Genomic DNA, 13,552 nt, shown 5'->3' with positions numbered 1-13,552 from the left:
CCTTTTATTTAAAACCAAATATCAGAATGCGTGACATTTGGAAAACTTCAAAGAAATTAGAGCACCAAGGTTCCTCCTAACTCATCTGGTTTGCCCCTGGGCACGGGTAAAAAGCCATTAGTTTTCCCACTGTGCAGCAGCACAAGGGAGGAATAAAGAGGAGAGCCTTGTATCCAAGGACCCCCTTCTTTCTGTTGATGAGAAATATGCAGCCTGGCTCTATTAAAATTAGTCTTAACGATCTTAACTCTTCTTGAATTAGAAACCTCATGAAGGCGCACAAATGTCTTTGAAAACAGAAACAAGTCTCCCTGTCAGCCAGCGTCTCTTGAATGCTAACCTTCCCATTCTGTCACCACTTTTGAATATGTGCGAACATGTATGATTTCTCCCAAACTGAGAATGTGCAGCCAGCGAGAAGAGAGCACTGGCTTGCTTTTTTGTGTGGGTCTTATCTCGTTCTCTTTCTATGGCTTTCCTGAAGCAGCAGTCTTTTCATATGTCCCTTTCACAATCTTCCCTTTGCAGGCTCTAGAGGGGCCTTGAGAAGAACCGAAAGAAAGAATGTAATAATTCAGCTGCAGAAAGACATTAAAACATTTCACAATGTCTGACTTTGTCTATGACATTATACGAACCATTATCCAGTAGCCTTCACTGCACACAAAGAAGGCACCACTCATTTAAAGGAGTTAAAGCATGTTGAATCAACCATACTGTGAAAACATGCAAAGTTTGCCCCTGCGTTCCACTGTGGTGAAAGAACACCTATTGTGAATTTGTTTTTAACAAAAAATATTTGGTTTATAGGAGATAGTTTTGTTACAGCCAAATAGTAAAAGTGCTTGTTAGCATTTGTGAAAAGTTTAGTACAATCATCTCCTGTAACTGTTTTCTCATTCTTGGTGAAGGAGCCTTGGCGATGTCAGGGGACGGAATGATGAGCCCGGATGGGAAACCCAAAGTGGACGTGAAAGATGACACAGGCCCCGTCAACGAGCCTCCCAAACCAAAGGTTTGACCTCCTCCCTCTTACCCTCTCTTTGTGTTCTTCTTTTCTTTTTTCTCCTCAATCTCCTAATGAAGCAAACCAGATCGAATCAGCATATGCTGCCTCAGCACAGTGGGCTGATCGCTGTTGTTTTCCCACCATATTTAATGATTTGTTTAACATTTACCATTCCTAATGTTTTCATCTCTTTGTTTTTGCCCCCAGCTCTCTCTCTACTCGCTGATGTCTTGGCAGCACCAAGTTGCAAAAAATAAAAGAGAGAAAGAGAGGGCTCGCCATCCGCAGTACACACATGTACATACACACATTTAAACGGAACGCGTAAATGCTGTGCATACACAAACACACACAGGCACATAAACATAAAGACAAAAATCTGCACTCTGGCCTTTCTACTTCCTCACAAACACACACCATCCTTCTTTTAAACACTACTTTCTCAGTGTCTCCACACACATACACACACACACACACACACACACACACACACACACACACACACACACACACACACACACACACACACACACACACACGTACGTCTCAATTCACAATGCTGACTTCTCATTTTGCCCCACAATTGCTGCTCGGCTTGGCTCAGCTCAGCAACAACAGAACTCTGCTCTTTGCTCTTTTTTTACTCCCTCCCCTTGTTTTTGTTTAACAACCTCTCTCCCACATAGACACACAAATGCACGCACACGAACACACACACACGCGCGCTTACACCTCCATCACATCCACTACACATCGTTTCACTCCAAATCCCTGTCTTTTCTTTTGCTGATTAGGGTAGTAGGGCCTTTTGAATTATTTAAGGCAGTCAGAGCAGCCAGAAAGTCCCCCAGTGCTCCCAAAAGAGATGATCTGTCTGCCAAGAGAGAGGGAGAGACGGAGAGAGAGAGAGATGGGGGGAGTGGGTTAGAGACAGAGAGACGGAGGGGAAAGATAAGGTTTTGCTGACATGAGCATTCTGTACACAGACCAGAAGCTCTTGTCAGGCTGTCTCAGTCTCTTTCACTCTCACACACACACACTGTTTGCATCTAACTGGGTCTATAAGTGTAGAAATACCAGAATGTGTTGCAATACTGCTTTGCATTTCCAACGTTAAAATGAAACTTAAAGCTGTAATATGTAACAATTCTTAATTATAATGATATATATTTTGTTGACTTATGATCTGACATTACTCAAAATGTTCCCAACAATGTTAAAACCCAGCGAAATCTACATTTTCACTCAGTTGGTCGACCTTTGAATTGAGTCATATCGACTTTACCAGGGGCTTTGTCCGTCTCTGTTGTAACTCATAGTTACTTGCAGCATAAAATGAAACAACATAATATAGCAAATGAAACTAAACGTTACATGAATACAACTTCAATACTCAACCACATCCGTGAACATGATTTGCGCCTAAGTCACGTCAGGTAGATTTTCATTGACAATGGTGGGGACGACAACAACTCCCATGATCCCAAGCTGCTTCGTCATCAAACTAGGTTTTATTATTGTTTTGATTGTGAAACCCAGCGTGGCCAAAATTACAAATTGTCATTTAAACATAGTAAAATTGCTTAATGATGCTCGTCAGTAAAATAGTGTGTTATCACTCGCACTTCAAGATGTGAGCAGAATTTTGGCTAAGCAGGTTTATACGAGTTGTTTATGACTTTATACAAGGATATTAAAAGTGTTTAAAGCCATGTTTTTGTAAGGTGGTTTTATAAAATTATATTCTAAAAAGGTGAAAAAAAAATTGTGCAGATGTCAAAATCTTAAAATGGAAATACTCAACAGTGGAACCTCCTCAAATATCTACTTAAATACAGTAATTTATTGACTTGATGTACTTTCCATAAACAGTCCTATGACCATACACACACACAAGTTATTTGAGGTTGTCTGCTGTTGCTGTCTCAGTACTGAACACAACATTGTGTCAAACTGATACTGAGGAAGTGGATGAAGAAACCGGACAGAGAATAATGTCCAAAGATAATTAAAGTCCTTGGCTCTCTTCTTCTCTCTCTCTCTCTCTCTCTCTCTCTCTTCACCAGCTACAGGACGGCTACAGCAACAACAACAGCAGCAGCAGCAGCTCCCAGCAGTGTGTGTCCCAGCCAGCGACACCAGGCGGCGCCTTGCCCGTGCCCTCCCCTCTCTCCCCCAGCCCGGCCAGCTTGTCCTCCTACCACGGGGACGACAGCGACAGCATCAGCAGCCCACCATGGCCACTCAAGACCCCTTCTAGCCCCGTAAGAACAAGACACTGACACTGTTGGTTGGATGTGTGACAAAAGATCTGGAATTACATTCATATTTAGACACAAAGACCAAACAAAGGACAATAACCGCTTAGTTTGATTAATTTGTGTGCGACTAGAGTATTATTGTGTAATTACTTGATCAAAAGCTGGTTGTTAGACCACAAAACTCCTTAGAAACCTGGGCTGAAGCCAGACGTTGCTATGTGGGATGAAACTTTGTCCACCAGTTCAACCGTGAGGATATGAATGTGCAGTAAATTAACTTATAATAAAAAACAGACTGTGGAAAATGATCTAAAGAAGTGTTTATTTTTGCTTGGTCACTCAATCCACAGCAGCCTACATCAGAATGTGTAAATATAGGATGAAGCAATAGGATACAGCAAAGAAAAATAAACCGTATAATAGACTATATATATATTAGAATATATAGAATACACTGTGTGTGAATGCATCTAATTAGCACATGTAAACTTATGTAATTTTTACATCTTGTGCTTACATTACAACACTTTTATAAATAAAAGGTTGAATTCTTAAATCAAAGTTTTTCTCCTTTACTTATTTCCTCTCTCTGTCCCTTCTTAGAAAGCCAACCCTAACGCCTCCTCCCTCAGTGGGGAGCGAATCACGCGCCTTTTTGAGCTGGGTGTGGAGCCAGAGAGGCGGGGCTGGGTGGAACGATACCTGACCTTCATGGAGGAGAGGGGCACGGCCGTCTCCCAGCTGCCCACTGTGGGCAAGAAGCCACTGGACCTGTGGAAGCTCTACTTGGCTGTCCGTGAGATAGGAGGCCTCGCCATGGTAATGTATAGGCGACGTGCTTAAAGATGATGGAGATAACAGATATGAATTTAAGTATTTTTAGCTGAACATAAAGTCCTTCCACCCTAATCATTTGCATTTGCTACTCAGTATTCTACAGCATATGCACTCCGGCAGCATGGCATATGGCGAGCTTTTAAATGTTAGGAGATGCTCGAGAGAATGAGATTCATGAAATATATCTCGGAGAACCTACAGTGTGTTCCTGAAAATGTCACAACACACAAGCTCTGAGCAAAACTCCATGGCTGTCAAAACCTGTGTGATTAAAAAAAACACATAGAAAACATGTTAAGCTTTATGTGCTTAAATTGGCAGAGTTGACAGGAAGCCAAGAGAAAACAAGAGATAACATAATGCACACGACTTCAAGTATGTGGACACAAGAAGATTACACATCATATTCCACAACCGGAGGCTTTAATCTGTGACTATAACAGCCTCCGCTCTTCCACAACAATATGGAAACTACCTGCAGGCATTTGCAGCCATTCACCCATGAGAGCATCTGTTAGGTATGAGCAGCGATGTTGTGTAAGGGAACAAGTCCTGACCTCCTCCAAACTGTCGTATTATTTGAGGTTGTCGAATTAGGATTTCTCCTAATTGGAATTTGTTGCAGTATTAAAAGCATGTGGTCCACATACCTATGTTAATATATAGTTTATTGCTTTTTGCTGTTAGACAATGCAAAAATAATTTGCATTACTCATGAGTGGCCTACAGCTCTGTGGCTTTAGGAAATATAAAACTATTAAATGCCCCCCTATAGACTTGATTATCAACTCCACCAAGCAGGTTATGTTTTTTCGTCTGTGTTTGTCCCGTTGTTTTGTCTGTTATTTAGCAGGATTAAGACAAAACTACTAGATGGATTACCACAAAACTTGGTGGAATGATGCAGTTCAAATCAGAAAAAAACCCATACATTTTTCCATCCCGTATCGAGGATCAAGGAATTTGTTTTAACTTTCTTTAACATTGTGAAATAGGGCGTTCTCCAGCATTTTAGTTGATTTCTTAGAGAATAAATTGGGCTTGTTCAGAGGATGATGTCTATGATTTTGCGCAATTTGGCGCAGATCCAAATAAAAATCTGGATCTATTGAATTTAAATGTGGTTTCATGAGGGGACTGTTGGGCAGATGTATGCACTATACTTAGTGCTATTCTAGTTTGGATTAAATTTAGCCGGCTGTGTTCAACTATACTCCAACCAAAATGACAAGTTTGAGGCAGATTCTACTTGGATACATCACCTTACCCTAAAATCCCACTGCCAGTCATTTAACATCTCCATGTCTTGTCTTTCTCCCAACCCTCAACCACTCAGGTAAACAAGAACAAGAAGTGGCGTGAGCTGTCCACCACGCTGAACGTTGGCACGTCGAGCAGCTCCGCCAGCGCCCTCAAGAAGCAGTACATCCAGTATCTGTTCGCCTACGAGTGTAAGATGGAGAGGGGAGAGGAGCCGCCGGCGGACAGCAGCAGCAGCAGCGGCAGCGGCAGCGGCAGCGGCAGCGGCAGCAGCAGCATGGCTGGAGGGGAAAACAGGAAGCAGGTCAAGATCCAGCCACCGTCACCTGGTAAGGCCTGATATCAGAGCGCTGGGTTTTTCCAACGACTCCAGTTACCCATCTGTCAGCAGCCAAACAACAGGTGCTGATGATCAAAATACAGGTGTCAGGAAGCATCAAAGAAATCTGCATCCATGGCAATGTGGCTTCCCACAACACTACAATAAAGGCTGCGCAGCTGTGTCCAAAAACTGTAGCAACTTGGATGACTGGGAAGTGGCACAAATATTTAAATAATAATATTAAACTATGAAAATATTTGCAGGTGGAATAAACAAATAGACTTATTTGTCCTAAACAAATTGTTGCGGTTCAATTTGTAACTAATCAGCTTTCAGGTTGATTTAGCAAAGAAACAGAAGGTAGAGTTATTAGCTTGAGCCATGTTGTGCGAGCTGCTGTGCGAGCTTGCCAAAATCCAACTAAAAGGGTTATATTATCTTACCACAACATCTAAAAAGATTTAACAGGAAATCACATCATAAATCCACCGCGTCAACTCCCTGAACCTCCTGTGTGACACTCGAGATAGCACTAACCACAGACCTCTGTTCCCAGATCAGATTTTCTCCTGATGTCTTAAAGAAATATGTGTATATAAGTGAGGGAGGGTGGTTTTTATTATTATTTTTATCATTATTTTTGTCATGTTTATTTGGTTCTGAATCGTATATATTTATTTCACACATATTTCAAACATTTCATTATATTAGGATTAGATACTGTTTAGTAGACAATACAGTAAGTGGACTGTGTTTATATAGTGTTTTTACAGTCTTATCGACCAGCTGGACCAACTTACAGAGACAAGCAACCATTCAGCCGCACATTCTCACCTACAGTCAAGTTAAAGTTTCCAACTAACCTAATCCCAGGCCCTTTCTACACAATTGCAGATAACAGTTATTTTCCCTCTGTTTTAAAAAAAATAAAAATCTGTCCACACGACCATTTTTACAAAACTAGGCCCAAAACTCAGAGGGAAAAGTTTGTTTTGCCAAATATCCGCGCTAGTGTGGACAGGGTGTCAATCTGCATGTCTTTGGACTGTGGGAGGAAGCCGAAGTGACATACATACAACAGACATGGTGAGGAGATACAAACTCCACACATTATGGGAGCTGAACCAGAAATCTTCTTCTTACCTGTTTACCTATAAATAGGATTTCGGTCCATCCATCTGTGAGATTTCCCTCAATACAATGCAAACTAATTGGATTTAGTTTGAGGCAACTGTTGATAAACCTCAACATGTACATGGTGGATACCACTAGTGCTTCTTTGTTTTCCCTTGAACAGTTTAATTTACTGTTCAGCCGCTAAGTATTAGATTCATTATTAAAAATAGCACCCAGGGATGCCATGTGATAACATGAACACAACTTAAAACCCTTAGAGATTAATGAACATTAACACTGTTTTGATGAGATGATTCTTAGTTTAATGAAGGTGAGCTGCAATACAATCACCACTTGCACCTCAAACCAGGGACTTGCCTTTATTTGATTACAGTGCTTGAGAGGTTAAGTAATATTGTTTTTTTCTGGCGCAGCACCGCAACACAATGGGTGCTTTTATTTTTGTTTCTGTATATTACCTGTTCACACTCTGTGTCTCGGTGCACAATTATGATGTGAGCACCGGGAGCGGAGAGTGAACGAGTTGGAGCGATATGGAGCAGTGAGGTCACGTCTCTAATTTGCAGCGGAGATGAGAAAAATGACCCTGGCTTTTAAATAGAACATCTGAGCACTTCACCTGCCGGAGACACTGCAGATTGCTTTTCCTGGTGGGTGGGAAAGAGCATGTGCCTTCATTTGCATTCACACACACATGCACATACATACAGTGAACATGAGCAACACACGAGCACACAGTATGCTGTTTATAAACACACATAAATTATAATTCAGGCCCCTTTCATCTACTCAAGGGGATCTAAACTACTCAGTTTGAGAGTCTCACATCAGCTGATGGAACCATGCTACACACAGCTAGAGACGGCGTCTGCATTGTGAAATATGGAAAGGTTAATACATGTGATGTTTGGGCTGCTTTTTGGAAATGCAGCACTCAACTGTAGACGGCTTATGCTGCAACACTTGATTATAGTGATATTTTCTCTATATTTTTGGTATCATCTGCGTATGTATGAGTGGGTGGTCCTCCTGACAGTTGAACCCCTTCGGTTTTGTAGTACTTATTCATGTTTTCTCTACAAGGCTACTTGTTAGTAGAAATACAAAATATACCTGTATTTGAAGGGAAATTCCTGTTACAACTTGGGTCTTACTTTCAGATTTTGCTCACTATTCTTAACATTGTCTTCGCTCAGTTAGCTGCTCGCAAAATATCACCACGTGATTTACTGAGCAGGAACATCAGGAAATTAGAAAAAATGTAGTTAAATGATCATTTATTAACACTTATGCTTTTTAAAGTCATCCCTCCTTTCCGAGGCTCTCCAGGGAAATAGTCATTATGTTTTATTCAACCCTAATCATTAATACATTTTCACTTAAGGTTTTCCCTCCAATTCTTCAGATTATATAGCCACTGATGTCTTGTTTACAATTTGCATGTTTCTGACTGCTTGTGTTTCTTGCGCCAACTATAGACTTGATCCAACAGACTCTGTGTTTGCAATGTTGCTTCATCATTACGGCCAAGCTTACAAAGATAACGTATTCCTAATATAGATACAATTTTTGTTTCATTATTTAAATAAATTTTCTTTATTTCTTGTGATATATATCATTCAAGTGATTGTATTCAATCGAATAACTACATACTTAAAATGTGTGTATTACATTTATATCCCAACATATTTATAATAGTAGACTTTTAAGATAATATAAATAACCTGAATGATTAGCACTTTTTGTCCTGTTAAATAGTTACTGATACTTTTAACTTAAACACAGAAGTCAACATACAAACAATACTTGCACAATCCAATTCTAAAACTTTCTCTGCTAATTCATTCATGAAGCGAGATCAATACCAAAGGTTCACAAGCTAAAAAATCCCATCCATTCCCTCTGTCTTGTGCTCTCTGTGCTTCCCTGCTCCAAACTGTCTCACTGACACCGTGCCAGCCTATATATAGACTGACAGGCCAATGATGTCACAGAGGGAGCTTGTCCAGCGGGCTGGTGGGGAGAGTGTGTGTCTATGTGTGTGTGTGTGTGTGGTGGTGGTGGTGGTGGTGGAGGGGTGTGTGGAGTGATTAATGAGAACTGGAATGTAGAACGTAAACAATCTCGACCTTGCCGTCACCTTTCATTCACAAACCTGGTTCAGCTGACTGACTTTTTTTTTTCTCCTCCTCCTCCTCTCTCCCCCTCCTCCCCTTAACCACTACCACCCGTCTGGATTATGTCACCCTCTGACATACACACACAGGCTCTCGTGCGCACACACACATCAAACGTCAGCCATATGCCTCTTCCACAAGCACTTTTTTTTTTACCCTCATTGCCTCCTCTGTCATTTTTTCCCTCTTTTCTAAATATGGAACAGAGGGCACTTAAGTTCACGCTTCCCCTCTGTCTTCATACCCCCACCCTCTCCGATATTATGCATTTGTCTGTCTGCCCTCGTGCTCTTGAGGAATTGCGGATCTCCTAACCTTGTCTAACCCCGCCATGGTTTGGACTTTTCCACTCGTGCGTGAGGGTGTGCATTCATATTTGTCTGAAGTGGGAATGTCCCAGGAAGTGAAGAATCCTTAATGCTCCCTGGCCTCTCGTTGCCCCCTCTCCGTTCCCTCCTCATCGTCATGGGATAACCATCTCTCCCTGTGTCTGTCTCTCTCCCGCTCTCACTTTCTCTTTCTCTCCATCTCCTATGATATAGAGGCAGGGGGTATCATTGAATTATTCAGAATTTGCATGAATTTTTAAAGCTTAAGTCTTTCTTTTTTTCTTGTGGAAACGTGCTGCGCGGGGAAAGGCCACTGAGGCTATTCCAGAGAATGCCTTCTTAGCTAAATGCTCATTAGTATACTTTCATATTCTCTCTTTCTCCGTCTTTGTCATCTTTTAGCCGGAACGCTCCACGTTTTCCATTAAACCTGCTTCTGAGAATTTGTATCCCTTGGTTTTATCTGGCAAGAAGGGATGGTGGGGGGGGGGGTTCTTTGTGTGGTGGGCTCTTGTAGCTCAGCACTCCATAATTTTCTCGTCATCAGAAGTGAGAGATTCACAGAAATATGGTGTCATAACAAGAGAGCACACTAACCCAGTGTTAACCTCCAGTTTGGAGTCTGTGTGAGGTGGAAGTATTTTTCCTAGGAGGAGGTCATCAGCACCAGCTTCCTCAAGGTCCTCACTCATGCATTATTTATGGGATATTTGCTTAGGTATTAGCCTTGATTTTACCATAATGGTAGATATATATATATATATATATGTACACTATATTTTCTTCAGATACATTCGTGCCCCCCAGCTCAGGCCTCCACATGAACCCCTCATCCACCCGATGGCAGGCGTAAATAAAAACAGCTCAAGCATCTTCAAACAGCTTCCAAATAAAGAGCTGGAGTGGGCAATTTCCCCGGAGAAATCCCTTCCTTCTCTTGTCCTCGCTGCGTCCTCTCCTCTTCCTCTGCTGGCCCTTCTTTCAGAGTCCCTCCATTCCCATCTCCTCAGCCCTCATGTCGGATGTTTGCTTAGCCTCACTTCTCATGTCAGTGCTTTGGCCCTAAGTCCAGAGTTATCTCCCTAATACAGCGCTGTGCTGCCGCTACAGGCCCACTATGGGGCGGGGGGCTGAGGACTGAATGTGTTACTGTTTTTTACAATAAACCTAATTTATAATTTGAAAGAATAAGAATGCGACTTCTGTTCTGTTTCACAGCAAACTCAGGCGGCTCCCTCCAAGGCCCACAGACACCACAGTCGTCTGGCAGCAGCTCCACAGCAGAGGCAGCAGGGGACCTGAAACCCCCCACACCTGCGACCACCCCTCTGGGGCAGGTCACACCGCTGCCCCCCAACAGGTACCACACACACATGCTGCACAACTCGGCTGCTGTTACTACTACAAGTATCAATACTGTTACTGTCCAGTACAAATTATTATTATTATTATTATTATTATAAACAAGCATTCTTAGTTAACGCAGGGTATAAACCTAAGATATGAAAAATGTTCCTTAAAAGACAACTTAAGTGAAGTGAAGCAGGTTTAAGTCAATAGTAAATAACTCTGTTATGTTCCAGATACATAACCATCATCCAAACAGTTAGATGTGAGTGTCTCCATGAAGAGGAACAGCTTTGTTAATGAGGCGATTTAGTTGAGATTAAAATGAAAGACTGTATTGTATTTTCTTGCTCTTTATATGATGATTAAAAGTCTCTTCAGTAAAATGTCCTTCACGGTGTTGGATAATTATAAATCGTGACAGATGTGTCTGCAGAGCCTGGCAGAGGAGACCCCGTTCTGTTGTTTGCTTTGTTTGTGATGTTATGTGAGAGACATACATGACACAAATAAAATGATGAAAATTGGCATTTACCTTAATACAGCTTGACGTACTTGTCAGGTTACTTTACACTTTCATTAGACCACATTTGAATGAATTAATAAATATATTATAATCTTGTTTTTACTCCACCAAATTTAATTGACAACTACAATAATTACTTACTTAATTACTTATCAATCATACAAATTATATTATTATATTCTTAAAATATGATGCATTGTTTAAGATAAAACTAACAGCACATTAAGTCATTAAAACCTTTTTGACTATAACAGCTATAACAATTCTGCAAAAAGTTCTACAGTAATGCATGTCATTATATTTCAATTATATAATATCACATTTGACGGAGGTCAGTTTACTTTTATTTTGCTGCTAAATCTTTTATTCTTTTAACGAATGAATTTTGAATTAAATCTACAACAAACTACTTCTACTACTAATTATACACCTATGACATCACTACTAGTACTTTTAGACACTGAAAATAGAAAATAGTTGGAGTTACCTTAAGAATTACTTAAGTCAGAATGACAAGAAATGAAAGAAGGTTGTTCAACTTTAAGTTAACAAGTTATATTAACATAATGGCAAACTTTAGAAAACACTTAATTAATTTGTGCGTCACCAATTGAAGTAATTATTTTAAGTTGTATGTGTGTGTATTTCATATCAAGATTAAACATCTATAATTTTATCTTATAAAAATGACTATGTCTGAATTCACTCACTACTCACAGTATTATCCACTATATAGTGAGGTTGCCATTTTATAATGCTGTCCAGATTTTTAGTGAGAATTTTTATACTAATGGTCACTATTAAAACAGAAAAGCCTTCATTGAAAAGAACTGAAAGTCGTATTCTCTGTTTATTCACGTGGGAAAATAAACTCAGTCTAATAAGAACCGACCAACATAGATATTACATGTTTTGAATGTGCAACAATCACGTACTTACAGGCAGAGAAAATCAGCAGTGTTATTTTCATTGAGGGGGGGTGAATGAGACACAACCTAAACGAACACTTATTTTTCAATAATTAAAGTATTGAATGTAAAACCGAGCTTTCCATGTTTTCATTCTGTCCAATCCCTGATCGGCGCCTCTCTCATACATTACCTTCTTCTCCCCTCTCCTCCCTCTCCTCCACACCTTGTCCAGGAGTAGTGTGAGCGTACAGGACCCCTTCTCGGAGGTGAGCGACCCGGCCTTCGTAAAGCGTGCTGCCTCCCTGCCCCCCTCAGCTCCCTACCAGCAGGGCCTCAGCATGCCTGACATGATGATGAGGATGCAGTACGACACCAAGGACCCCTTTGCCGGGATGAGGAAGAGTGAGTGAGGCACACGCTGTGACACCCTTTCACCCCCACGCTAAGGCCTGGACCTGTTTTGTGAATAAGCTGTTGTTTTGTCCCCAAAAAACAGTTTTAATCATGAAATTGTCTCATGCATCCTAAAGCCATTGTTCTTTTGTCTGTCTCGTTTGTCTAATTCATTGTCTCGTCGCCATGTTGTCTCAGATCAGGACAGATGTGTGTGTGTGTGCGTGTGTTTTTGCTCCTAGAACTATGAAAGGAGCTGAGAACTGTTTGTTACACCACACATCCCTTTATTGAAAAACACACCAACCCGTCTGATGTTCGTGTATCTTAGCCTTCGTCTCATCCTAACTTTGTTAGTTCTTTTCATCCTCCTCGTTTTCAACCTTTCATCCTCTCCACCCCGCTGAGAAGCACCTGTTTTGACCAACTCATGTGATTTAGTTTTCAGAACAAACGGCAGTTTTAGAAAGGAATTGCAGCTCCTCTGAAGGCTGAAGAGAATGGAGTCTGAATGAATAATATGGTGGATGTTAGCTGCATAACAACAGTTAGATTTAATCATGGAACGTGGCGGATATTCATAGAGGAATGCTGCCATCTGCTGGTTAGGAGAAGACATAGTTTGTACTGTTAAAGGAGCAGGTCGCATGCCATAAATATAGATACATTTTTTTAGATTGTGAAATGCGTGTTTTCTCTTCAGTTTTGTTCATGATGTTGATATTTTGCCTTCTTCCTGCACAGTGGCTGGAGCTGATCCCTACATACCAGGTCAGATGCCTGGTGGTGGTCTGCAGGACATGTATGGCCGACCCCCATCATCTCTGAGCATGAGCCAAAGATCACAGTATCCGTACGGGCCAGGCTACGACAGGAGGTAGGTTCACCGTCCACCAGAAGAAGATGGTGAACCTGCAATAACCTATAATATATATATATATATATATATATATATATATATACTGTATATACCATGAGCCATGAGGCCGGCTATAGTGGTTTTGTTTAATGAGCCTAACAATGTGTTTATAACAGAATTTAAA

General features: G+C 41.0%; 1 protein-coding gene across 1 annotated transcript in view; it reads left to right on the top strand.

The window, feature by feature from the left end:
- The window catches only part of LOC118116366 (AT-rich interactive domain-containing protein 1B), a 176,153-nt gene that overhangs the window by 156,561 nt on the left and 6,040 nt on the right, over positions 1-13,552 (top strand). Inside the window, exons 11-17 of the mRNA XM_035168042.2 lie at positions 912-1,015; positions 3,076-3,273; positions 3,874-4,089; positions 5,444-5,696; positions 10,551-10,692; positions 12,349-12,518; positions 13,254-13,386. Of these exons, the coding sequence (XP_035023933.2) occupies positions 912-1,015; positions 3,076-3,273; positions 3,874-4,089; positions 5,444-5,696; positions 10,551-10,692; positions 12,349-12,518; positions 13,254-13,386 (1,216 nt within the window). The remainder of the gene's footprint in view (positions 1-911; positions 1,016-3,075; positions 3,274-3,873; positions 4,090-5,443; positions 5,697-10,550; positions 10,693-12,348; positions 12,519-13,253; positions 13,387-13,552) is intronic.

The sequence above is a fragment of the Hippoglossus stenolepis genome, chromosome 10 (assembly GCF_022539355.2).
Source record: "Hippoglossus stenolepis isolate QCI-W04-F060 chromosome 10, HSTE1.2, whole genome shotgun sequence".
Lineage (NCBI taxonomy): Eukaryota > Metazoa > Chordata > Actinopteri > Pleuronectiformes > Pleuronectidae > Hippoglossus > Hippoglossus stenolepis.
Note: the sequence above shows the minus strand (reverse complement) of the source record. Positions and strands in the feature narration are given on the sequence as shown.